Source organism: Danio rerio, chromosome 21 (genome assembly GCF_052040795.2).
Source record: "Danio rerio strain M-AB ecotype USA chromosome 21, GRCz13ab, whole genome shotgun sequence".
NCBI classification, from domain to species: domain Eukaryota; kingdom Metazoa; phylum Chordata; class Actinopteri; order Cypriniformes; family Danionidae; genus Danio; species Danio rerio.
The window spans coordinates 36,182,839-36,207,293 of record NC_141041.1 but is presented as its reverse complement, the minus strand read 5'-3'; the positions used below and the strand labels follow the sequence as shown (position 1 = coordinate 36,207,293).

Below are 24,455 nucleotides of genomic sequence, written 5' to 3'. Positions count from 1 at the left end.
GGTTACGATTTTGTGAATTATATTGATAACCTTTCAATTTCGTGTAATTTGTAGACTTGGTATTAGGTTACAGCCTGGCTGTGTGTGCGCGTGGGGCTGTGTGTGGATGCGGCTGTATGTGTGTGATTAAGTTGGAAAAATTAAATTTCGTTGATATTTTTGCTTAATCAGGTGAGTTGATGCTCTTTCGTTTAGATTATTTGATGGTTTAAATATTTTTAAACGTTTGGTTTAAAATATTTATCGTTAAAACCATTATTTAATTGTTTTGAGAGCATAACTGTGTACGTCGGAGATGTCATCTGTAGTGGACACGTTTCTTGAGTATCCTTCTGAAGAACTGCTTTTATCGTGCACAAAAGAGCAGTTATTGCAAATTGCAGAGTCTTATGAAATTGAAATTGCTCCAAGATATAAGACTTTGAAGGAAACTCTACGAAATGTGTTAAAAGGTTATCTGGTGGAATTAGGCGTTTTAGAAATGCCTGCAGAGACTGTTAGTCTTGTGGAGGAAGTGGCTGATCCTTCAGTAAGTGAACACGCTATTCGATTGAGAGAATTAGCATTGAAAGAAAAAGAAATTGAGTTAGAATATGCTAAATTAGAGTTGCGAAAGCGTGAAATCGATCATCAATATGAACTAAAGCGTATGGAATTAGAGATGAGCGGAAAAAGTGTAGTCTCTAATGAATTTGATGTTGGTCGAAATCAGAGTATGGTTCCTCCTTTTTGTGAAAAGGATGTTGAGAAATATTTTTGTCATTTTGAGAGAGTCGCTGCTTCTTTAAAGTGGCCGGAAAATGTTTGGTCGCTGCTATTGCAGTGCGTGTTAACCGGTAAAGCACAAGAAGCCTACGCTTCGTTGTCTATTGAAGAAACGGCTGACTATAAGCTGGTGAAAGCTGCTAGATTGAGAGTATACGAGTTAGTTCCAGAGGCATATCGACAGCGTTTTCGGCATTATGCAAAGCTTTCAAATCAGTCTTATGTCGAGTTTGCGCGAGAGAAAGAGATGTTGTTTGATCGGTGGTGCACGTCTCAAAAAGCTGAGAGTAAAGAACAAGTGAGACAACTTATTCTTTTGGAGGAGTTTAAAAATTGTGTACCATCTGCTCTTTCTACTTACCTTAATGAACAGAAAGCTGATACACTCCACAAAGCTGCCACTTTGGCAGATGACTTTGTTTTAACACACAAAATCACTTTTAGAGAGAAACCGCGAGAGAAAGTTTTTGCTGAAACACCTGTTTCACCACCTCGTAAATCACTCCGTAATAGGTCAACTGTTCCGACTGATGAAAGGGCTTGTTTTTATTGCAAAAATTCTAGTCATTTAATTGCAAGCTGTCCAGTGTTGAGGAAGAAAGGGAAAGCGAAACATGTTGGGTTAATTTCTGTTGACTCGAGTTCAAATTTTAACTGTACGTCCGAGTCCGATTTTAATCCCACTAAAGATGGTTATGCGCCTTTCTTGCACTATGGAACTGTGTTCATTTCCAGCATGAGTAAGCCTGTGCCTGTACGCATTTTACGGGATACTGGAGCAAGTCTTTCCATAATTTTGGAAGGAGTTTTGCCATTATCAGAGGAAACTGCCACTGGTAGCGCGGTATTAGTGCGCGGTTTTGAGATGGGAGTTGCTGATGTTCCGTTGCATAAAATCAGTCTACAGTCTGAATTAGTGAGCGGTGACGTGATCGTCGGTGTTCGTGCTTCTCTTCCTATTGCTGGTGTAACATTCATTCTAGGCAATGATTTAGCGGGAGGTAGTGTATGGAGCGATATTAATGTGTCACCTGAAGTTGTTCCTGTACCACTTGCTGGTACTGATGACTGTGCGCTTAAGTATCCGGATGTATTTGCTGCGTGCGTGCTTACTCGATCTATGATTAAATCCGCTGAGACTTCTGATAGCGTTGATTTATGTGACACATTCATGGTAAATTCTGACACAACTGATTTGTTCTCTGTCCCTTTACAGGAAAAAACAGATCTGTTTCCTGTGAGTGCTGAGAAGGATGCTATAGACTGTGCTGATTTGTCTTTGTGTCCCGAGAAGTTAATTGACGCTCAAAAATCTGACTCCACTCTTACTTCGCTTTTCGAATTAGTTCGACCAGAGCAGGAGAATACGTGTGCGCCTCAGATGTACTTTCTTAGAAACGGCATTCTGATGAGAAAGTGGGTATCTCCAAAATCTTCTGAAGACTGGAATGTAGTTAACCAAATCGTAATTCCAGTAGATTACCGAGACATGATTTTAGATTGTGCACACAATGGTTCAGCTGGTCACTTGGGTTTTTTAAAAACATACAATCGGATTTTGCGAAACTTTTATTGGCCTGGATTAAAGCGTGATGTTGCACGTTTTTGTAAGACTTGTCACGTTTGTCAAGTTGTTGGAAAACCCAACCAAACTATCAAACCTGCACCACTTTATCCAATTCCGATGGTTTCTGAGCCTTTTGAACACATTTTAATAGACTGTGTAGGACCGCTTCCACGTTCAAAATCTGGCTTTAAGTATCTTTTAACGATTATGTGCGCGACTACACGTTTCCCAGAGGCAATTCCTTTGCGTTCTGTAACCACTAGAGCGATCACCAAAGCGTTGGTCAAGTTTTTCACGCTCTTTGGTTTGCCAAAAATTCTCCAGAGTGATCAAGGAACGAATTTTACATCTCGAACGTTTTCTCAAGTACTTAAACGACTTGGTATAAAACATAACGTCTCCACTGCGTATCATCCAGAAAGTCAAGGTGCTTTAGAGAGGTTTCATCAAACTTTAAAGTCTATGTTGCGTACGTACTGTTTTGAGCTTGAGGGAGATTGGGAGGAAGGACTTCCGTGGTTGCTTTTCGCTTCACGAGAGGTGATTCAAGAATCACTGGGCTTTAGCCCTGCAGAGCTCGTGTTTGGCTACAATTTGCGCGGCCCTTTGGCCGTATTGAAAGAGAGGTGGCTCTCTGATTCAAAAAGCACCACTGTACCAGAGTATTTTTCACAGTTTCGTACCCGTCTATATAGAGTCCGTGAATTGGCAAAGCAAAACCTTGAAAAATCACAAGAAAAGATGAAAACTTGGTTCGACAAGAAAGCAAGAGAACGAAGTTTTAGCCCTGGTGACAAAGTTTTAGTGTTATTGCCAGTATCTGGTGGGTCGTTGCAAGCTCGTTATAGTGGCCCTTACGAGATCAAAAGGAAACTGTCAGATCGAGATTACGTTATCCATACACCCGATCGTCGAAAAAGTCTGAGAGTTTGTCATGTAAACATGATTAAACCCTATTATGAGAGAAAGTCGGATACTGAGAAAGTTAAAAAAGTCATACAGTTACCTGTTCAAGAGTCTCTATCTGTGGGTGTGTTTACATCTGAACCAGTCGATGAAAAAGATGTAGAACCATCTAGATGTATCATTTAGGGTAGGTTGAAAAACTCTGAGATGCTCGAAACTTTAACTAGCAAACTACCACACTTGAGTCAAACTGAGAAAGCTGAAGTCATTGGGTTAGTGAGAAGTTTCCCAATGTTGTTCAGTGATATTCCTGGTTTAACTTCAGTGATTGAGCATGATATTGATGTTGGTTTTACCCAGCCGATTAAACAACATCCATATCGTGTTAATCCACTTAAAAGGTCGCTTCTGCAGAAGGAAGTTGAGTACATGTTGGAAAATCACATTGCTGAGTCTAGTACTAGTCCATGGAGTTCACCGTGTCTGCTGGTAGAGAAATCTGATGGCACATTTAGATTTTGTACAGATTATCGGCGTGTAAATGCCGTAACTAAAAGTGACTGCTATCCTTTGCCAAGAATAGATGATTGTGTGGATCGTGTAGGTTCTGCTACATATGTTTCGAAACTCGATCTATTAAAGGGATATTGACAAGTGGGGTTAAGTGAACGTGCTAGAGAAATATCAGCATTTGTCACCCCGGATGCTTTTCTTAATTATAGGGTGATGGCATTCGGGATGAAAAACGCTCCAAGCACTTTTCAACGGCTCGTTAACACCGTGTTGGCCGGTGTTCCAAATTGTGACGCGTACCTGGATGATGTAGTGTTGTATAGTTCGACATGGCAAGAGCACATGAGTTTGCTTCGACAGGTTTTTAATCGATTGGCAGAAGCTAAACTTACCGTTAACTTGGCCAAATGTGAATTTGGTAAAGCCACTATTGATTACCTGGGAAAAGTTATTGGTAATGGTGAAGTGCGCCCAGTTGCTGCTAAGGTGACTGCAATTTGTAATTTTCCCTCTCCGAAGGACCGCAAGCAATTGCGTCGTTTTCTAGGTATGGTAGGTTACTACCGTTCATTTTGTAAGAACTTTGCTACAGTTGTTTCTCCGCTAACCGATCTGTTGAGTCCAAAGATCCAATTTGAGTGGTCCGATGCATGCCAATGTGCATTTCAGAATGTAAAGTCTTTGTTGATTTCAGCTCCAGTGTTGGCTGCACCAGATTATTTGAAGCCATTCAGTCTTGCGGTGGATGCAAGCGATGTTGGTGCGGGAGCTGTCCTTCAGCAAAGAGGTGCTGAAGTAGAACACCCAGTATGTTACTTTTCAAAGAAGTTTACTTCTACACAACGGAAGTATTCTACCATTGAAAAGGAGGCTTTAGCAATGGTTCTTGCGATCCAGCATTTTGAAGTTTATCTGTCCAATTATCACCCGATTGTTGTATATTGTGACCACAATCCTCTTACATTCCTAAACACTATGCGTAACTCTAATCAGCGTTTGATGCGCTGGAGTTTATTTTTGCAGCCCTACGACCTTGACATTAAGCATGTCCGAGGTAGTGACAACGTGGTGGCTGATGCACTGTCCCGGGTGGAATAAGTGGGTAAGGTGCATGAAATGGTGTTCGGGAAAAGGTGTTCGAAAACAAATTTTGACTTAGTATGTGTTTTGGTGATGGAAACACTTTTGGGGGATGAAGGTGTTACATGTCCATGTATTTATCATTTATTTATTTGTTACTTTGTCGCCCTCTTGTGTTGTGTTGCTGCTTGTGTTTTCATTTAGAGTTGATTTCCTCCGCACCTGCAGACAATTCATCGTCGGCTATTTAAGAGCTCGCGCTGCAGTGATTCAGAGACGGGGATTTGAGCGGCCGTCCAGACGTGGAGTTGTGCTCCTTTGTTCTCAGCCTGTGTTTGTTGTGTTTCCTCCCCACACTTTATTTATATTTGATTGTTTAATTAATAAAACCCCTAGACTGATCCATTTGTGTTTTTCCCTCATTTAATGTTGTGACTGGGGTCGTAACAGTGTATGAGCCACCACAAAGGGCTGGCCCGTGCTAACCAGGCAGGCAGAGCTCTTGTTAGTGGACTCATCGATACAATCGCTGACGTACCAGCAGTGGGGCCGCGCGGAGTGGGTTTGCTGATCTGGGAAGCGCGAGGGTCCCGCGGAAGAGCTGGAGGCGAGAGATTTGTTCTCACTCCGCACCCAAACTCGGGAGGGGAGGCTCGAGGGGTGGGAGAAAGGAGACCATCTTCCCAGCGCTCGTGAGCCACTGGCGTAACGCACAGAACCTGCGAGCTGGGAAACATAGCGTCCCAAACTGGCAGGATTCGCGCTTTCACATCTGGGGAAGTGGAAAAGTGCTCTTTCATTGATGTTTGCGCGGCAGTGAAAAGTGCCATTGGAAATGGGGCCTGCCCCTCCAGCGAGGAAAGAGCAAGTTCCCTCTTCTCCAGATGACTGTTCCAGGGTCACTTTGTGGTCCGTTTACCGGATAAGCGGAGCTCTGGGCAGGTTGCTCGAGGTGCTCGACGCGCTCACTTCGCCGGAGGAGTGTGCGGGGGTGGGGCAGCTCTCGTAGGCGGTCGCCTTCGGCGAGGAGCAGCAGATATGGATGGTTCAGCGGGCGGAGTGGGCTTACGGTCCCGCCGATAGGGGACATTACCTATAGCATCAGACTGCTCTCACTTCCTTGAAGTCCTAGATGAATTCACAGACAGTGTTGCCGAACAGGCCAGCTTGGGATATAGAGGAGTCAAGAAAGCGGACTTTGTCGACTTCGCGCATATCAGCCAAGTTTAGCCAAAGGTGGCGCTCCTGGACCACTAATGTGGACATCATCCTCCCCAACGCACACGCAGCTGACTTAGTGGTCCGAAGAGCATAGTCGGTTGCGTTGCGAAGCTCATGTAACAAGCCTGGGTTGGACCCATCCTCGTGCAGCTCGGCCAGCTACTGCGATTGGTAGAGCTGGTAGGTGGCCATTGCGTGCAAGGCGGAAGGCCCGCAGCCTTGTAAGCTCTGGCTCCGAGGGAGGCAGATAACCTACAGGCTTTGGACGGGAGTCGAGGCAGACCTCGCCAAGAAGAGGCGCCACGCGGACAAAGATTGACTGCAATCGCGCGCTCGACCTGAGGAATCGCTACATACCCCCTGGCCGCTCCACCAGAGTCAAGAGTGGTGAGGGCGGAAGAATACGCAGCACGGGCAGACAAAGGTGCCTTCTAAGACTGCATGAGCCTACTGTGCACCTCCGGGAAGAAGGGGACGAGAGGCTTCGAAGGCATAGCCCTCTGGTCCTCTATGAAGAAGACGGATCACTTCTTCTGCTCGAAGCTTGGATGCAGTGCTTGGAGGAGCAGGAGGTTCAGATAATCTCCCACTGGAACCCTCAGATCTGCCCGAGTGCCCGCTGCAGTGCAGGGGACAGCTGGGGTGGCTCGCCCTTTTGCAAAGGCTAGCCGCGATCTTAACTGCGCAACATTCATGGCATCGCAATAACGACATGAACTGCCCGCGAGCACCGCATTAACATGCTGGACCCCAGACATGCAACACAGTGCTCGTGCCCATCATCCGGGGACAGGAAACCACCGCATCCAGAAACGCACGGTCAGAGCGCCATCCTGAAAAGGACATGCTGCACGACTGTGTTGTTCTTTTTGTGAAATTGCAACTTTATACGCACCGCTCTGGAGGACCGGACCCAAAAAACGCCAGACAAGGGAGAAACCCAGCTCGACCGTCTGCAGCTGCATGTACACACTCTGGACCGGGAGACTGCTCTCATTTGCTCGAAATGGCTGGAGCACAGCAGGAGGAACCCTTATCGACTCTCAGAAGGCTGTAATGCTATGTAGTGATGGGTCGTTCATGAAGGATTCGTTCATTTTGAACGAATCTTCAATATGACTCGGGAACTACGAGTCCTCTCAGGGAGTGATTCGTTCATCCGCGCGTGCGCACATTTGTGCAGGTAGTATCGTTAATTTCAAGTCTTCATCACATAGGCAGAAGCCAATCATATGCATTTAGAGCCGGAAAAAGAATTGATCCGCTCACCTCTTGAGTCCTCTATCGGGCCTGAGTCACTCGTTCATCACGAGCCAATCATACGTGTTTAGAGCCGGAGAAAGAATTGAACTGTTCATCTCTCGAGTCCTCGCGTTTGAGTCATTCTGTCACGTGATGAACGAACGATCATGGCTCCTATCAGCTTAGACTGTGCATTGATTAAGATTATATGTGCCTGTCAGTATAACGTGAATGAACCACTGACATTTGAAGACATGAAGAGGTGAGCTGAGCGAAGAGACAACAATACCTTCATACACAAAAGGTAAACATTGAATTATTATTTTCTCCTTCTTATAATATTCTATTTATGACTTATTTATCGTGTGATCAACCTTTTGCGCTAGTTGTAGGTGTTTTTGGAAGCAATTCGTAACATTTTAATAATATTTTGGCAAATTGAACCAAATGAATGAAATGACTCAAAAAAAGATTCTGTCTTCCCTGTGACTCTAGCTTCATAGTTAAATGGCTAACATGGATTTTATGAAGAAAATAACAGTGTTTATGTGCTTTATGAAGGCTGATAAACAGCGTCGATATGTTTAGGGCCGTGTCAGAGTCCACTACATCCTTTCATTGGTGCATCCAGCTCTTTAAGCTCATAAACTCCTCCAGAAACTGAACCTGGCTGACGGAGGCTTTCAGCTGTGCTTCTGACTGAGCCCAGCCCAGTTTGATGAACTTCTTGTCAGTGTCTGCTGGAGGATTTCCCCTGGGACATCAACAACAGGCGATATGTCACAATCACGCCACCACAAGAGCAAGCTCCTGATTGGTTAACGCGGCGCGAATGTCCGCTGAAGTTCAGATTTTTGCACTCAAGTGAATCGCGTCAAACGCGCAAAATGCTCAATTCGCGCTACGCCATTCGCGAAATCCGCGCAATTCCAGTCATTCGTGCCGCGTCATTTGCGCATATCGCGTTGCAGGATGTCTATTCGCGTGTTTACATGGACTTAACATGTAAATCACTCGCGCTTGACACGCGTTCCGAAGGGAAATGACAATTCCTTCTTCTTCCTGTTTTACGGTGGTTGACAACAAACTTTTTGGTGTGTAACTGGCCACTTCTCGATCTGGGGTGCATTTCCCAAAACCCTTGTTAGCCAACTAAGGTCGCAAGTTTCATCGTTACAAACATAGTTTGTTGATTTGCTGTTTCCCAAATCCATCACTCCAACGAACATTTGCAAACTGCGCCGCAAACTTGAGCACTTGCAATTACAGCTCTGGAGCTGTAGTTAGGAACATAGTTCCTGGCTGTGTTCAATTCTCACTTATCCCCCCTATGTCCTATTAATTTAAAACATTTTAACATTCAAAGTTGGAATTATTAAAACAAAAAAAAGCATTAAGGTCATCTGTCTTAGGTGTAATTTGCTTTCAAACTACTTTTACAGTTCAGTTTTAGCGATCTTCATGTTTACAATTGTGCTCCCTTCGCAGTGTACTTTGAAAACATTGATGTCATTTTGAACACAGCCTCATGGCGAAAGCTATAGGGGACCTATTATTTAAAATCTGAATTTGTTACGTCTCCAAAGCTTGTGAAAACAAAAAACATAGCTTACGTTAATGCTTTTAATTTACAGTGGGTTATTTATTAAGTGTCTGTACTGTATATGACATGGGCCTGCAGGTTAGAACTTTCTGCAGTGGTTTACATGTGTCAAATTGTAAAATTAGACTTTTCCAAAAAATAAAAAATAAATGAACAATATCCTATATAATAATAATTATTATTATTATTATCATCATCATCATCATCATCATCATCATCATCATTAAAATTATTAAAGTGTGTGTTTTTTTTTTCATTTCTAATAAATAATAATATTACATTTAATTTATTATAAATAGCCTCATTATTTATTTATTTATATGTTATGATATTAGAATACATGATAGCTTTTGCAAGTTATATGTTTTAGAATAGGATATGTAATATGTAAGTCAACTTCTAAATAATATTAGTAAAGCAAACACAGGCCCTATATATGCCATTTACATATATTTCAGTTAGTATGGAAAGCAAATGCATGTTTTTACCAAATCTAATATTGAATTTAATTTTAAACGCGTGTGCGTAAAAAACCATTAAATTTGCACAAAGAAATTATGGGTTTTTCTCTAAAGTAGTAGTTACTCCACCCACTTTAGGGCATCATGATGGACGTTTTACGTTATAACTAATGTGGTTCTGCGACAGAGAAAAGAGGGGTTTTGAGAAATACTCGTCACTACATAGTTCTTTACATAAACGCAAACTATGATAGTTCAGCCGCAAGTTGCGTCGTTGTTTGAAAAACGCACCCCTGGTTGGTGACATCACCAACCAATTAGGCTAACACGAGAAATTTGCTTGATGAAAAGATGACTGTGGAAGAGGATGTCTATATATATAGTTTACTGTAGTAAAATCTGAAGTATACTATGGTAATTACTATTAGTTCATGATAGTTACTAATGATTCTACTTTATGTAATGTAATTTAGTAACGAAGAGTTGTAAATATATTTATACAATATAATGCTCATTCCTATAAATATTTCCCTTTTTTGTTTTTGCTGTTATATACTATAATGTGTTTGTGTTTAGTACAGTATATTAATCTTAGTAAAAAATTTAACTGAACAGTTCTGCCCTATTTGTTTCATTGACAGTTTCACTGATCACTAAGATATGATTGACTTGGATTTAAGTTGCTTCAATTTAAAAATTAAATTGCAAAAATAGCTTAGATGTGTTTTTATTGCAAATGCCACAAAACTCACCCTGCACAACTAACTCAAATTTAGATTTTGTAACAACAATTAACAATTTTTTATGAGGTCTGGTTTGTGATAGATGTACTTTAAAATGAAATAATATAATTTTAATACAAGTGATGAAAGATTTTGAAGTTCTAACAGTAAACAGAGCCACTGTAAGCTCACACCTGCTGGGTATAAATGTTAGAAAATGATTTAGTTGAAAATATCCATTAGAAACTTATAAGCAATCAAAAAGTAATCAGATTTAATCAGTTACTTTACTTTTAAAGTAATTGAAAAGGTACACAACTTATTACATTTTAAATAGGGTAATTTGTAATCTGTAATCTATTACATTTCCAGAGTAACCTTCCCAACACTACCTATAGTAACCTTTGATTTGGCCTGCAACCCCATCTGAGAAGAGAGGAAGTATGATGGGAAATGTTGGGGCAAATTCCATCAACAGAGATAGTCTATTCTAATTTAGCATAAACTTTTGTTGATTTGTTGAAAGCAACACAGTGGCGCAGTGGGTAGCACAATTGCCTCACACCAAGAAGGTCAATGCTTCAAGCCTCGGCTGGCTAGTTGGCATTTCTGTGTGGAGTTTGCTTGTTGTCCCCGTGTTTGCATTGGTTTCCTCTGAGTGCTCCGGTTTCCCCCACAGTCTAAAGACATGTGCTGTAGGTGAATTGGGTAGGCTAAATTGGCTATAGTGTGTGATTGAGTGTGTATGGGTGTTTCCCAGTGATGAGTTGCAGATGGAAGGGCATCCGCTGCATAAAAACATATGCTGGATAAGTTGGTGGTACATTCCGTTGTGGCGACCCCAGATTAATAAAGGACTAAGCAGAAAAGAAAGTAAATGAATGAATCAATGATTTGTTGAGCTACAAAAAAATGAAATTAAATGTTTGTTGTGAATGAATCTTTTTTTTTTATGTTAAAATATAAATACTGTTACTTGACGGATATATGATGATGCACAAGACATTGGCATTGAATTATTGATTAATTTTTTCATTGCAAAAAGTACATTAAAGATTAAGAAGTTCATAAATATTAATAAATGAGGAATTTACCATGGCAATACAGTTTGGTATATTTACCTTTGGCCCACCAACATCAATCAAGTTTGATTTTTGGCCCCTTAAAGGAAAAGGTTTGGACACCCCTAGTATAAAGTAAATCTGGGATGACAAGATGGTGGATAAATTGTAAGATTTAAAATTAACTAAAGTTAACTGAAATAAAACACATCAATTTTGAATCATTCAAATTAAATTTACTTTTTTTTATAAATAATTTAATAAATAATAATCATACCTTCATAGAGATCTAGGAACAATTAAATGAAAATTTTCAGTAAATTAGGTATCAGCACACTAGTCCATATTTGACCACATTGTTATAGTTAATTTTATTATAGTTATTATAGTATAAAAAAAATTCAGAATCACAAAAACAACTTATTTATTCATTCATTCATTTTCTTGTCGGCTTAGTTCCTTTATTAATCCAGGGTTGCCACAGCGGAATGAACCGCCAACTTATCCAGCAAGTTTTTACGCAGCGGATGTCCTTCCAGCCACAACCCTTCTCTGGGAAACAACCACACACACACTCACTCATACACTACGGACAATTTAGCCTACCCAATTCACCTGTACCACATGTCTTTGGACTGTGGGGGAAACCGGAGCACCCGGAGGAAACCCATGCAAAGGCAGGGAGAACATGCAAACTCCACACAGAAATGCCAACTGAGCCGAGGTTCGAACCAGCGACCTTCTTGCTGTGAGGCGACATCACTACCACTAATAAGCACTACTTATTTTATTTTATTTGATTTTATTTGAAATTTTCAAATAGGTGGAAAGCAACATTTCTCCTTTTTATTTAGTCGCACTTGATCTATTAAAGCTAAAATTTATTAATAAACAAATAAAGATAATTACTATATAAAAATGACAAAACCCCATACCAAACCTTAACTGAAACATAAATAAAAATCTAAAAGAAATAAAGAAATAAGTATTAATTCTCTAAGTAATATATATAAGTAATAAGTCTCTCGGTTATATACCACTCCCTTAAGTGGAGTGAATTTGATCAGAGCAGACTGAAAAGCTTCTTATATTTCCTCTGACCAGAAGTGAGACAAATGGAAGTGGATTTTACAGAAATGAACAGGGCTGCTCTGTAAATGTGTGGTTTCCACGCTGCTCCACCTTCAAAACAACAACCTCCTCCCTCTCAACACATCCCTCCTTACACTCCCACTCTCGTTCCCTCACTAATCAACACTTGATAAACAGAGTGAACTTGATGTTTGTGGCTTTAACAGCACAGTCTCTAATGAAGTCTACATTGACGGCATCAAACTAAAAACAGCACCAGATCATCCAACAAACGTGGAAAATACAGAGAAACAGCCTTCAATAACAGGTAAAGGACTTGCACAACACAAATAAGTTTGTTTGTTATTTGTATCAAGTATGTTCTTAGGCAGATATTGACTAAATTTCCTATAACTGCAGTATATAGTAGTATACAAGGATTTTCTAGTCGATACACTCTTTTGTACAGTCGATATAAACATTTGAGGCACCGTATGTGGGCAATCCACCATTAACCCTGTTGTTTGTTATGCTGAGCTCATGTTTACTACCCCTCTGCTGTATGACAGGAACATGAGCATGACGAAAGGTCATCTAGGACTCTATATACCTGCAGAAAGAACTATTTATAGCTGTACAAACACACTCACTTAAGATAAGAGCACCATTCAGTCAAGCAAGGTCAAAAAATAGACATTCTCCAAGCTTATAATTGATTATTTCCTCTTCGTAACCAAAACAAGGAGGGCAAAGCGATATATCAGGAAATTAAATTATGAATGATAAAACTGGTATCGGCAAAGAATACAAATCACAGGTCAGCATTTGACAACACTGGTTTTCTGGTTTCGCTATTTATTTTGTAATTGTTTAAACTGTCAGGAGACTAAGGTCACAAGACAGTAAAGTTTTTATAAGTAAAAGTTAAGTTAATATCTGTAATTTAACATCCATTATTTTATGGTAAATGTCTGTAATTTAATTGTCGTTGTAAATGGCCCCTGAAATATCAGGGGCTCCCTTCCTCATTTATTGTAGTTCCTAGAATTAAATAGCAGGAGTCAGCTTTTTGAAGTAGGGTCTATCAGCTGGGCCGGTGCTTCCATAGAGGCGACCTAGGCAGCCGCCTAGGGCGGCAGAATAGAGAGGGCGGCGTCCCCGAAACTACCCGCGCCACCCGCGCCCTTATCCACGTTTAGGGTGGCAGAATAGAGAGAGCGGTGTCCCCGAAACTATCCTCGCCACCCACGCACACAATTATATCCGCGTCTAGGATGGCAGAATATAGAGAGCGGCATCCCCGAAACTACCCTTGCCACCCGCGCCTCCGTTAGCCTATATCCACGTCTAGCGCGGCAGAATAGAGAGGGTGGCGTCCCCTAAACTACCCTCACCAACCGCGCCTCAGTTATATCCGCATCTAGGGCGGCAGAATAGAGAGGGCGTCCCCTAAACTACCCTCGCCACCCGCGCCTCAGTTATAGCCACGTCTAGGGCGGCAGAATAGACCCCCCCTTCCCCCCGGTTTCACTTTAGGTTTGAGGGCAGCGTGACCGTCCTTTGCCGAGAGTGGCAGTTCAGCTTGCTCCGGCCCTGTCTACCAGTGACATAATTGTACACTGATTGGAAGAATGAATGCTATACAAAATAAAACAAGGGCACAATATTTTAAAGTGCCTAAAGACATACAATTACAGAAATCTGCATTTTCCTTTCAACGACATTGCTCTTTTCTCTGCCTTCATGAGCGCTACAAGTTATCATAGGTGATTTAGTCATCCTTTAGCTCTTTCAATCAAATAACAGATTTACTTTTCATTATAAAAATGGAAAACAGCTTTGATCACAGCATGCTACATCCTCCAGTTGTTGATTTGGCCAACTTATGTCAATTCCTAATGATGGTGCGAATGCAATCTTTACTTTTAGTTCTCTTATAACAGTTCTAAGGTGCAAAAGCGCTGACTAAATTCTGTGATTGAAACATTTTAAAAGTAGCCCAATTCTGTAGGATCACTACAGATACAGATTTGGCTCGTACTAAAATCACCAGGTTTCACACCATTTAAATGAAGTTATGAATTCATAAACCTGGGTTAGCTCAAGCAAAAATCTAAATTCTTATGTTAATTAATCATCCTCATGTTGTTCCAATTCCCCTGAGACCTTCATTGATCTTCAGAACACAAATTAACAAAGTCCTTACCCCAAGTATCTTGGGGTTTTATTTACGTGTTAGGGAAGGGTGAAACATGAGATTGTCAGTCGGATTGGTGCAGCAGCAGTAATGAGGTTGATACCAGTCCGTTGCGGTAAAGAAGGAGCTGAGCCAAAAGGCAAAGCTCTCGATTTACCGGTCAATCTACAATCCCACTCACCTATGGTCATGAGGTTTAAGTAAGGACAAAAAAGACAAGATACTAGCGGCCAAAATGAGTTTCCTTTGCAGGGTGGCAGGGTGCACCCTTTAGAGGAGCTCTGTCACCCAGGAGGACCTCGTAGTAGGTCCACTTCAAGAGAAGTCAGCTGAGGTGGCTCGGTCCCACCGGAAGGAGGCCTCAGGGAAGACCCAGGATTTGTTGGAGGGATTATGTCCCAGCTGGCCTGGGAACACCTCAGGATCCCTCCAAAAGAGGTGGAGGAAGTGTCTGGGGAGAGGGAAGTCTGGGGTTCTCTCCTAAGACTGCTCTCACCTATGGTCATGAGTTTTGGTTAATGACCGAAAAGATCTCAGATACAAGCAGCGCAAATGAGTTTTCCTCACAGGGTGGCAGGGTGCACCCTTATATATAAGGTGAGGAGCTCTGTAAATTATCTTAATTTGTGTTTCGAAGATTAACAAAGGTCATGAATGACATGAGAGTGAGTAATAAATAACAGAACATTCATTTTTGGGTTAATTAACCCTTTAACACTTTTTTTTGGTCTTGCATGACTATAGACATCGGAGAGTTAATACTAATATACATTAGCTTCCCTTTTCAACTTCCCTTTTTAATCTCATTCCCTCATACCGTAATTTCAACTTCTTCCCCTCTCCCGTTGCTTTCTCCCCGCCACATCAGTAAATCCATTTTGCAAATGATTCTTCACAGCCACGGGGACAGGAATCAAGGCGCTATTTTTAGCACTGACCAAGGGAGGAGAGCAAGTGAGGCGCACAGGAGAGGGCGAGCAAGCAAACAGGCAAGAGAGAAGAAGGAAGGGAGGGAGGGAGTGAGCAAGATATACGGGGGAGAAAATCATTATTTTTTTGTGTGTGTAGCAGCAGTTGGAGGCTCTGAGCTGAGGCAGGGAGCGGAGGCAGCAGCAGCAGGGAAGAGGAGACCAGACCAGAGGAGCGGAGGAAGAACAGACTCACAGCGACGACAGGCAGCCGGAGAGAGACCCCGCTCAGGTGGGAAACGATATGCACCACTGGCCTCAATAGAAATCAGCAGAGAAAGATGATTGAATCTTTAGGTCTTTGCATATCCTAATTTATTTTGCAGATTTGATTCGGAAGCTATTTTAGTGTTTGATTTTTGAGGATTAGAGAAAGAGATTTTAGAGGATTTCATCAATTGTCGAATGAAAGGGCAATCTGCGCCAGATGTCGGTTGCAGTTAGTTGTGTAAGGTAGACTTGCTTTGATCTTGAAGTATATTGTGTTTTTTGGTCCATTTCCAGAATGGCATTTGAATTTTTCAGGACTTTTAAACAATTGGTTGGAAATTCGAAAGGGTGGGAATCAGTGCTGGGTTGTTTACATTAATAAAATGAGGTTTAGATAATTTGGGCAATGGGGCAGTGAGGGGTGTTATGGGGAGGAGCATGGTGTGTGTGTTTGTGTGTGTGGGTGTGTGGTCCTGTGGACCCATAACAATGTGGTTATATTTGTTTAGCAATACCAGTATTTTTTGCCCTTATGGGGACATTTTTTATTTATTTATTTATTTATTTTTGGTTATTTATTTTATTTTTGGCTCATAAACCATACACTTTATATATTTTGAATTTTTTCTGTGAGGATTGGGTTTAGGGCTAGTGTAAGAGAATAGAATATACACTACAGTCTTTACTGTAGTGTAATATTCCTTATGTCCCCTTAAAACATAAAAAACCTACCGTGTATGTATGTGCATGTGTGTGTATGCATGTGAATGTGTGTGTGTGTGTGCGCGCACACTCAAATTGCTATGAAATCTGAGCACAGCCTGGGATGTGATGGGAAGAGGCGTTGCCATGGAGACTGGGCTAGCACATATTCGGTAACCAATCGCTCCCATTATATACATTGATTTTTGCTGTTTACTGTACAGAGCATCAATAAGGAATGATCATGCAGGTAATAACAGCTTCTGAAATGATGCTGTTTAATTATGAATACAGAAATAATGTGGGTCATTAGCGTAAAGTCAAGAAGAGAGGCATTAGACATCTGAGTCAGAGTGTGTGGGGGGAATTTGATATTCCTGTGTTGGTAACGATTTGAAATTAGATTTCATTTGTTAACTACATTAGTCAGCGTGAACTATGATAACACTTCTAAAGGATTTAGGAATACTATTTAATGTTAATTACTGCATTTATTAACACATTATGGAATAAAATGTATCTGGGAACTTATTTTATTATTAATAATATAATAACATTTTATAAGGACCACATTTATTTTAGTTATGTTCTAAAAAAGGTATAATGTTTGGTTAAATGCATCTTGGTAATGGTGGTATTTGGTTGAATTTTTAATTGTAATTTTTCTAAAATGATTTTCAGAGAGATGAGAAATGACAATTATAAAATATGAAATATGATGATTTTGGGGCAGAGTCATAATATATTTTCCTAAAGATTGCTCTTAACTTTTTTTTAAATTCAGCTATCAAGTTATCCAGAAAAACAGTAGGCTAAAAAGCTGGACGACTGGCAAGATTCAGAAGATACATCCACTTTAATACCCCATGAGACTGGAAGAGGATTTTTGAAAGGCAGTGAATTGACAACTGATGTCGTAGTCACATGGCAGTGACAGCTTGGCAAAAGTAATAAGGTCCTGTCCCAAATATACTCTAAACATTGTCTACACTGTCAAAATGCTGTTTTGACTTTTGTGTAGAAGTCTACAGCAGATCCCTTCACAGTAGCATTTGCCCACAGGGTCTAATTCTGAACTTTATGCATAATACATATATTTATACAATTTAGAACACTTATTTGAAGAGAGCTTCAAAAAGAAATGCACTACTTACTAGGTATGGAACGATTATACATTTTATACATCATAGGAACATCATGGGTCCACGGTTATCCTGATTATTATGCATTCATTGATATCAAAACTAGTTTAGAAAATCACATGAAAACTCCTTATATTTTAAATAATTATTTATTGCTGCTCAGTAACCAAATAATCCTACAATAATACTAATACAATAGGGTATATGCGTAGCTAGTGTTTCTTTCCAAACTGATAAACGGTGAATGGCTAATGTGACTTTTTTTCCATTTTATACAGTTTCTTTTACAACATTGATGTTGTAATGTAAAATACAATCAGTTAAACAGACTTTAGTAGTCATTTAGTTGCTCAAGCGTAAAACTAGACAAAAGCCATTTACTCACACGAATATACTGGGGTAAAATAAATGTTCATATTTTAAAGACATGGTGGTGAAAAATGTAATTTAATGCAGTGCTTCTTGTACAATCTGAGACCCACTTTATATCAGATATCACTTAGCCAGTGGAGATCGCTGATCTTTAAAGAAAACAGACCTTAAACGCGCCGATTTTGTAATGGCATACAGTTCACCGGAAGACCTTAACTCAGATTACTGACAAATTGAAAGTTCTTAAATACTTCCGCATATGCCATATAATGCATAATAAAACAGCACAAAATAATAATTTAAAAAAATAAACAATATCTGCCATTTCTCTTTAGACTTAATAGTAAGTGGAAAAAAAGGTTTTTGACAATTAAAAATAAGTAATAATTTTAAACTAAAAAATAAATGACAAAATACTAAATAAATAATTGAATAAAAATAGAAATAAACAAAAAAAACAGTATTTGTCTAATGTAAATCTAAGCTACATATTAGCTAAGTAGTTCCCTTATAAAGAGAACAAATGTAGTCAAAGGATGCTGAACTTCTGTCTTTTGATCAGTTATGTTACTAAATTGTTTGATATCTTCATTTTCGTTTTTTCTTTTTGAACCAGAGTAAAAAAAGTATGAAGCTGAGTGGTCTGTTTTTTGTCACGTTACTCGTAGTGCGCTCAAAGCATTTTAAAAGTTCAGATGATTTCAACCAGGTGTGCCAGGAAAGCATGTCGCTCCCAATATGCGCAAGCAAGCTACACGACTCCAATGAAAATAACGAATTTGCGCACTCAAATGAAGCAATATGTGAACAACTCTTTACGTGTGGTGTGAAAGAGGTACCAGTTGATAGCTTTCACCCTAGGTAATCCAGTGTGTATGCATATTAGCCTCGGTGTACAAGCTCTGAACTTTAAATTAGAATATAGTTGCATAACTTTGTTTAGTTGCAGCGGTTTTGTTTTGTTGGTCTTAAGAAGCCTTTACAATTAATTAACCTTGATGAATTAAAGCACGTTTAATATTGAAACCAGAAAAGCCTCAGTGTCTAATCTCAAACTAAATATATGACAAAAATAAGAATGCTAATTTCAACAGCTATAAATTACATAATTCATTTTGTTTTAGTTAAAATAGGCTAGCTAAAATGCAAGGCCTTATGAACAAGTTTAGATTGCAGCGTCCCAATTCATATACTCAAACTACGCCCTAAAAGTATGTCCTTTTTTGTGAAGGAAAAATATATACTTTTAAGAACGTAACAGAAGAGTATGCAAGCTTTGGGACATACTACTTCCAAATTATCAGATTGTTGTGTTGCTGAGTTGTGAGACCTGTCAATCATCCACACATCATCCACATTTCTGTCATTATTGATTTTCTACCTTATTGGAGAAGCAGCAGCAAGTTAATCTCCCATTCATTAGTCTTTTATGCAAAGAAATCTCCTCAGGTCCTTGGATAATTATGCATTTAGATGTCAATGTCCAAACACGTCTTTATATAAGTTCAGTATTCTTATTGCAGATGAAATATAACACGGAATAGACATAACACAGTGAAGTAGATATTAATTAACAGTCATACAAACATTTTTACCGTAGCCTCTCTGCTTTATAGTTGGTTTCGTGCATCCATCTTTTTTGTAGTTTATTTACACTTTTCACCCATGTTTGTAGTTCTAATCGAATTTAGGTCCAACGCGCAATTTATTGTGGGCAATATCAGCGGTTAGAGTATGGAAGCTTCTACACTTAAAATTTTTAACAGAAATAGTAAACCATCCAGGAACCTTTGGCATACTCTTTTCAACATACTACGATTTGGGACATACTAATTCTATTTTCAAATACTATTTGGGAAGGATAGTATGCAAATTGGGATGCAGCATATGTCTTCCTTACTTAACACACCTGATTCATATCATCAACTCATTAACGGAGACATCCATGAACTGATCCTTGTGTGACAAATATAAGAGACATACAAAATGTGCAGGGGGGTGGGGCACAAGGAATTGAGAACACCGGAATTGAGAACTACTGAACTATTCCAAGTCTTTTTCCTTACTACACTGGGACTGCCACAAATCTAAATGGCCTATGCCACCTAGGATATTATGTAGCCTTGCCATAGCAGCCCCATACCTATAGTATAGCGCTATAAAGTTACAAGCAATTTTGTTTGATAAAGGTTGGAACTGAATGTTGTAAAGTAGAAAAGCTGACCTCGAGGAATAGATCTGAGAATACCTATCAAGAAATCCTGTATGGGATTTTCATGTGTACTAATAAGCCACTCTTTCCACTTTCACAGTCATGCGTCCCAGGTCCAGACTGCTGGCTAAAAGAGGCCTCCCCACCATCAGGGAAGGCTATGAGGAGCTGGTGCAAGACCTGAACCAGACCAACAGCCAGCACACCACCACACAGGACTACTTCCTCTCCATCTGCCATCTGGCCCGGCCCACCTTCCCTCTGCATGAGCCTGATTGTGACATCCTCTCCATCGGCCCTTTGGATTCCCCAAAGCCCTGCCTACGCCTGCATCGCCTGCGCCATCATCTGCAGCCTCCGCAGCCCCAAACCTCCACGGCCAGCGAGCAGATAGTTGAACAGACCCATAAAGAAAAAGAGACCACTAAATCTACTCCAGCAGAAGCAGTTCAGGCTCAGGCTACGCAGAAGGAGGGTGTCCCAGGTCCTGCAGATCCACTAGAGTACCTCTACAGTCACAGAGGTACACCGGCGCTCTCCACCAGAAGAGGGAGCGTTCCTCCACGAAGGCCACGAAGCGACACCTTCCCGTGTTGTTCCTCAGCACCGGAAATCCAGCGCAAGAGCAGCTGCCCAGAGCTTTGCCTGGCTGACACAATCACTGCTTCTACGATCTTGCAGAGGTCGCCTCTCAGCAGGAAGAAGCTGGATGAGGGCACTCTGGCCGCACGCAGTGGCGTTCCCAACAAGCTGGATGGCGCCCCTGCTGGTTGGAGGGGAAAGAGCAGCCGCTGCATGGACAAACAGACCATAGTGTCCCACTGGATCGCAGAGTGCCGCAGCGCATGGAAGGAAGCTCGCATTCGCGCATGCATGCTGCCAGCCATCGCCGAAAAGTAATTTACACTCTCTGTCCAGTGAGGTTTAAACATCACCGTAACGTGGATAAATGTGGAATTATGACTTTGCACTTCAGGTTTATATGCATATACATTTTTGATGTATTTTTAAATCCGTGACCCTATAGATGGTGCCGTGTCAATACCACACCATAGTGTAGAGTTACAATGAATGTCGATGATAAGACTGAGCCAGTCCAGTAACGTCCAGTCGTGAACAATAAATGCATTGATTGTTGAATGCCTTTGACATTGTTTAGTGAGATTTAAAGAATTAAAAATGTGTCATCTTAATCGCAGTTCGAATATTCAGTAATGTTAATAACACAAAATAGTTTAAAGGATAAAGGGAACAACATGTATAATATTCACTTACAGTAAAAGAATTTCACTGTGCCCACGATAATACCTGACTGGGAGGTTTTTTGTAAAACCCAGGTTTTAGCAAATTTGATTACCAGGCAGCTACTGTGATACACATTAATTATGCAATGCTTGCTTTAAATATTATCACATATTTGATCTATGATAAAATGCAAACAAAAATGAAACCTTTAACATACAAATATGTTCAGAACTATTATGTCTAAATATGAACCTTTTAGTACATTGGTACTGTATTTAGGAGACTGGTAAAACGAGCAAGCTATGATCATTTACTGCCACTTTCAAAATGAGGTAATGTTAAAATATTTTAAAATTAAGAAGAAAAGAAAAACAGCATGTAAACAGGAATGAACTGTTTAGAGCAGGCATGTCCAAACTACGTCCTGGAGGGCCGGTGTCATGCAAAGTTTAGTTCTAACCCAAATCAGACTCACCTGGGCTAGCTAATTAAGCTCTTAAGCTACGGTCACACTAGAGTTTGTGTGTGCGAAATTCTGTCATACGGCGCTGCGAAAGGGGGCGGGAATAAACAAAATTATTAGGCATTAAAAAAGTGTGCGATTGCTCCATGTTTTAAATTTCTGTCCAGAGAGGTCATGTTTTGATCCTCGATTAGTCTCACCCAGTCAAGTGATGCGATTTCGCAGGTCAGAGTTCACGAAGCTTGAACTTTGCACCGCAGCAACCTGCGAAACTTGACACATGACCCTGCGTTTTCAGTCTGACGCATTCGCGTGCATATGAATGGAAGTCTATGGGAGGATAAGCCCAGTGTGACCGCAGCTTTACTAGGCTTTGTGGAAACAACCTTTCAGGTGTGTTGAGGCAAGTTGGAGCTAAAATCTGCAGGACACCAGCCCTCCAGGACCGTGTTTGGACACACCTGGCTTAGAGGAAACTGGATAGTACAGTCAGACATGAATAATAAATGATTAAATGCAGTGTTTAGGAATCATCTTAGCTCACTAACAAAGCATAAACTAAAAAATCTGACCCACAATATTTTGATATTCAGATTTATGACCAATATAGAACTGCACTGTTATCCTGTCAGACTGTTTGTACACACCCAGAATATCTTGTTTTCTCTGCATTAATTTGGTGTTTCTGTATTTTGAGATTGTCTTACTGTTAAAAGATTAATTAGTACGGTTGCATGTGAATTTGTACATTTTTGTATTAAAATGTATTTAAATTATTATCATGGATGTAATAATTTGAGAGAAACTGTATATTACACTATATGAAAAAAAAGAAAATCTGTTGTTTGTAAATTTTCAGCAACCTTGTACTTTTTTTTCCACTTTTTTAAATTAATAAAATGTCTGTGTTTTATGTATGAATAATGTGACTTTTTTTATCCCTGTTCCATCAACTACATGACAAATCATTTGTACTCTGTTGTATTAGCTATAGGGAGGTGGATAGGTTACTTTATACCCGAAGGTAGATTTGGTTTGCAATCAAGAGTCCTCATCTCATAACAGTGCCACACAAAGGAACTCACATAGTAACAACAACAAATGAACATTAAGCCGTAAAAATAAAGAATAAATAAATAATTACTTTAAGTGTACACCCCCCCCTCACACACACACACACAAGTAAATTCTTAAAATTATCTAAAATATACAAGTCACTGAAAAATCTCTCCTTTAGTCTATGCCTTATTTAAATGTCTAATAGCTGATGGTATGAAACTATTTTTGTATCGTTTCGTTCTACAGCTTAATAATACAAACCTGCGAACAGAAAGAAGGAGCTGAAACTTTGAGTGTAGGGGATGAGTAGTGTCACTTAAAATTGAATTTGTGATTCTCTTTAGCTGCCTGGTGTACACAGCCTCTAGATTGGCTAGTGACACCCCTGTCAGCTTACTGGACCACTTAACTATTTGATTTAATGAGTTTTTATTCTTGACAGAGAGATTCCCAAACACCAAAGCGAAGGATAAAACCGATTCAAGAAAAGCATGATAAAATAGAGTCATCATGTGTTTATCAATATGGAAATGATTTAACTTTCTCAAGCAAAATAGTCGCTGGTGCCCCTTTTTACACACTGCTGCACAATTCTCATCAAAGGAAAGTTTAGAGTCAATAATTGTGCCAGGGTATTTGTGTGATTGCACACTTTCCACAGTCTGATTTTTAATGGAAGTGCTCACCTGTATGTAAGCAGCCTTCTTAAAATAAACGATCATATCTTTTGTCTTTAAAACATTTAACTGAAGATATGACTCCTCACACCATCTGACAAAGTCAGTAAGTACTGGACCATGACCTGTTTCATTATCATGAAGTTGGCTGACAATGATAGTGTCATCTGCATACTTGATAATGGTTCTATTTTCTCACCTGCTCTGGCACATGTTTGTGTAAAGGATGTATAACAGAGGTAAAAGAACATCCTTGTGGGGACCCGGTTGAGAAGCAAACTTTATCAGCTAAACATCCATTCACGATTAGTTAAAAAATTAAGGATCCAGCCCACCAAGTTATTACTATAACGTCAAACTGTTCCAGCAGTCTACTAATTAAAATGTAAGGTTAAATTGTGTTAAAAGCAGAAGAGAAGTCGACAAACAGAAGTCTGGCATGGGAACCATTTTTTTCCAAATGTTTAAAAAGTAGATTAAACAAAGTAGCTGTGGCATCCTCTACTCCCCGATGATGCCTATAGGCAAACTGCATGGGATCAAGTGCTATATATATCTAATATAGTCAGAATTATTAGCCCCCCTGAATTATTAGAGCCCCTGTTTATTTTTTTCACCAATTTCTTTTAATGGAGGGAAGATTGTTTCAGCAAATTTCTAAGCATAATAGTTTTAAAAACTTATTTTTAATAATGGATTTATTTTATCTTTGCTATGATGACAGTAAATAATATTTTACTTGATATTTTTCAAGACACTTCTATCCAGCTTAAAGTGACATTTAAAGGCTTAACTAGGGTAATTAGGCTAACTAGGCAGGTTAGGGTAATTAGGCAAGTTATTGTATAACAATGGTTTATTCTGTAGATTATCGAAAAAAATTAGCTTAAAGGGGCTAAAAATTTTGTCCCAAAATGTTTTATTTTTTTTTTTAAATTAAGAACTGCTTTTATTCTAGCCGAAATAAAACAAATAAGACTTTCTCCAGAAGAAAAA

General features: G+C 39.9%; 1 protein-coding gene and 1 long non-coding RNA gene across 10 annotated transcripts in view; one reads left to right on the top strand and one right to left on the bottom strand.

Moving 5' to 3' along the window:
• LOC141380025 (uncharacterized) overlaps window positions 1-24,455 on the bottom strand; it is a 66,603-nt gene that overhangs the window by 36,056 nt on the left and 6,092 nt on the right. The window lies entirely within an intron of this gene.
• Window positions 12,409-22,636, top strand: si:dkeyp-72g9.4. Of its 8 annotated transcripts, XR_015520417.1 has the most exons (5): window positions 12,409-12,540; window positions 15,308-15,398; window positions 15,481-15,609; window positions 20,116-21,670; window positions 22,159-22,636. XR_015520417.1 is itself a non-coding variant. In XM_087301662.1 (4 exons), exon 4 carries the CDS (start codon window positions 20,118-20,120, stop codon window positions 20,913-20,915), a length of 798 nt encoding a protein of 265 aa, XP_087157788.1. In that variant the 5' UTR covers window positions 12,409-12,540; window positions 15,308-15,398; window positions 15,481-15,609; window positions 20,116-20,117; the 3' UTR covers window positions 20,916-22,636. The 8 variants fall into 8 exon arrangements, 4 of the variants coding, with proteins under 4 accessions (XP_087157788.1, XP_087157787.1, XP_087157786.1 ...); XR_015520416.1 differs by lacking the exon at window positions 15,308-15,398; XR_015520415.1 differs by lacking the exon at window positions 15,308-15,398 and having other exon boundaries at window positions 15,478-15,609.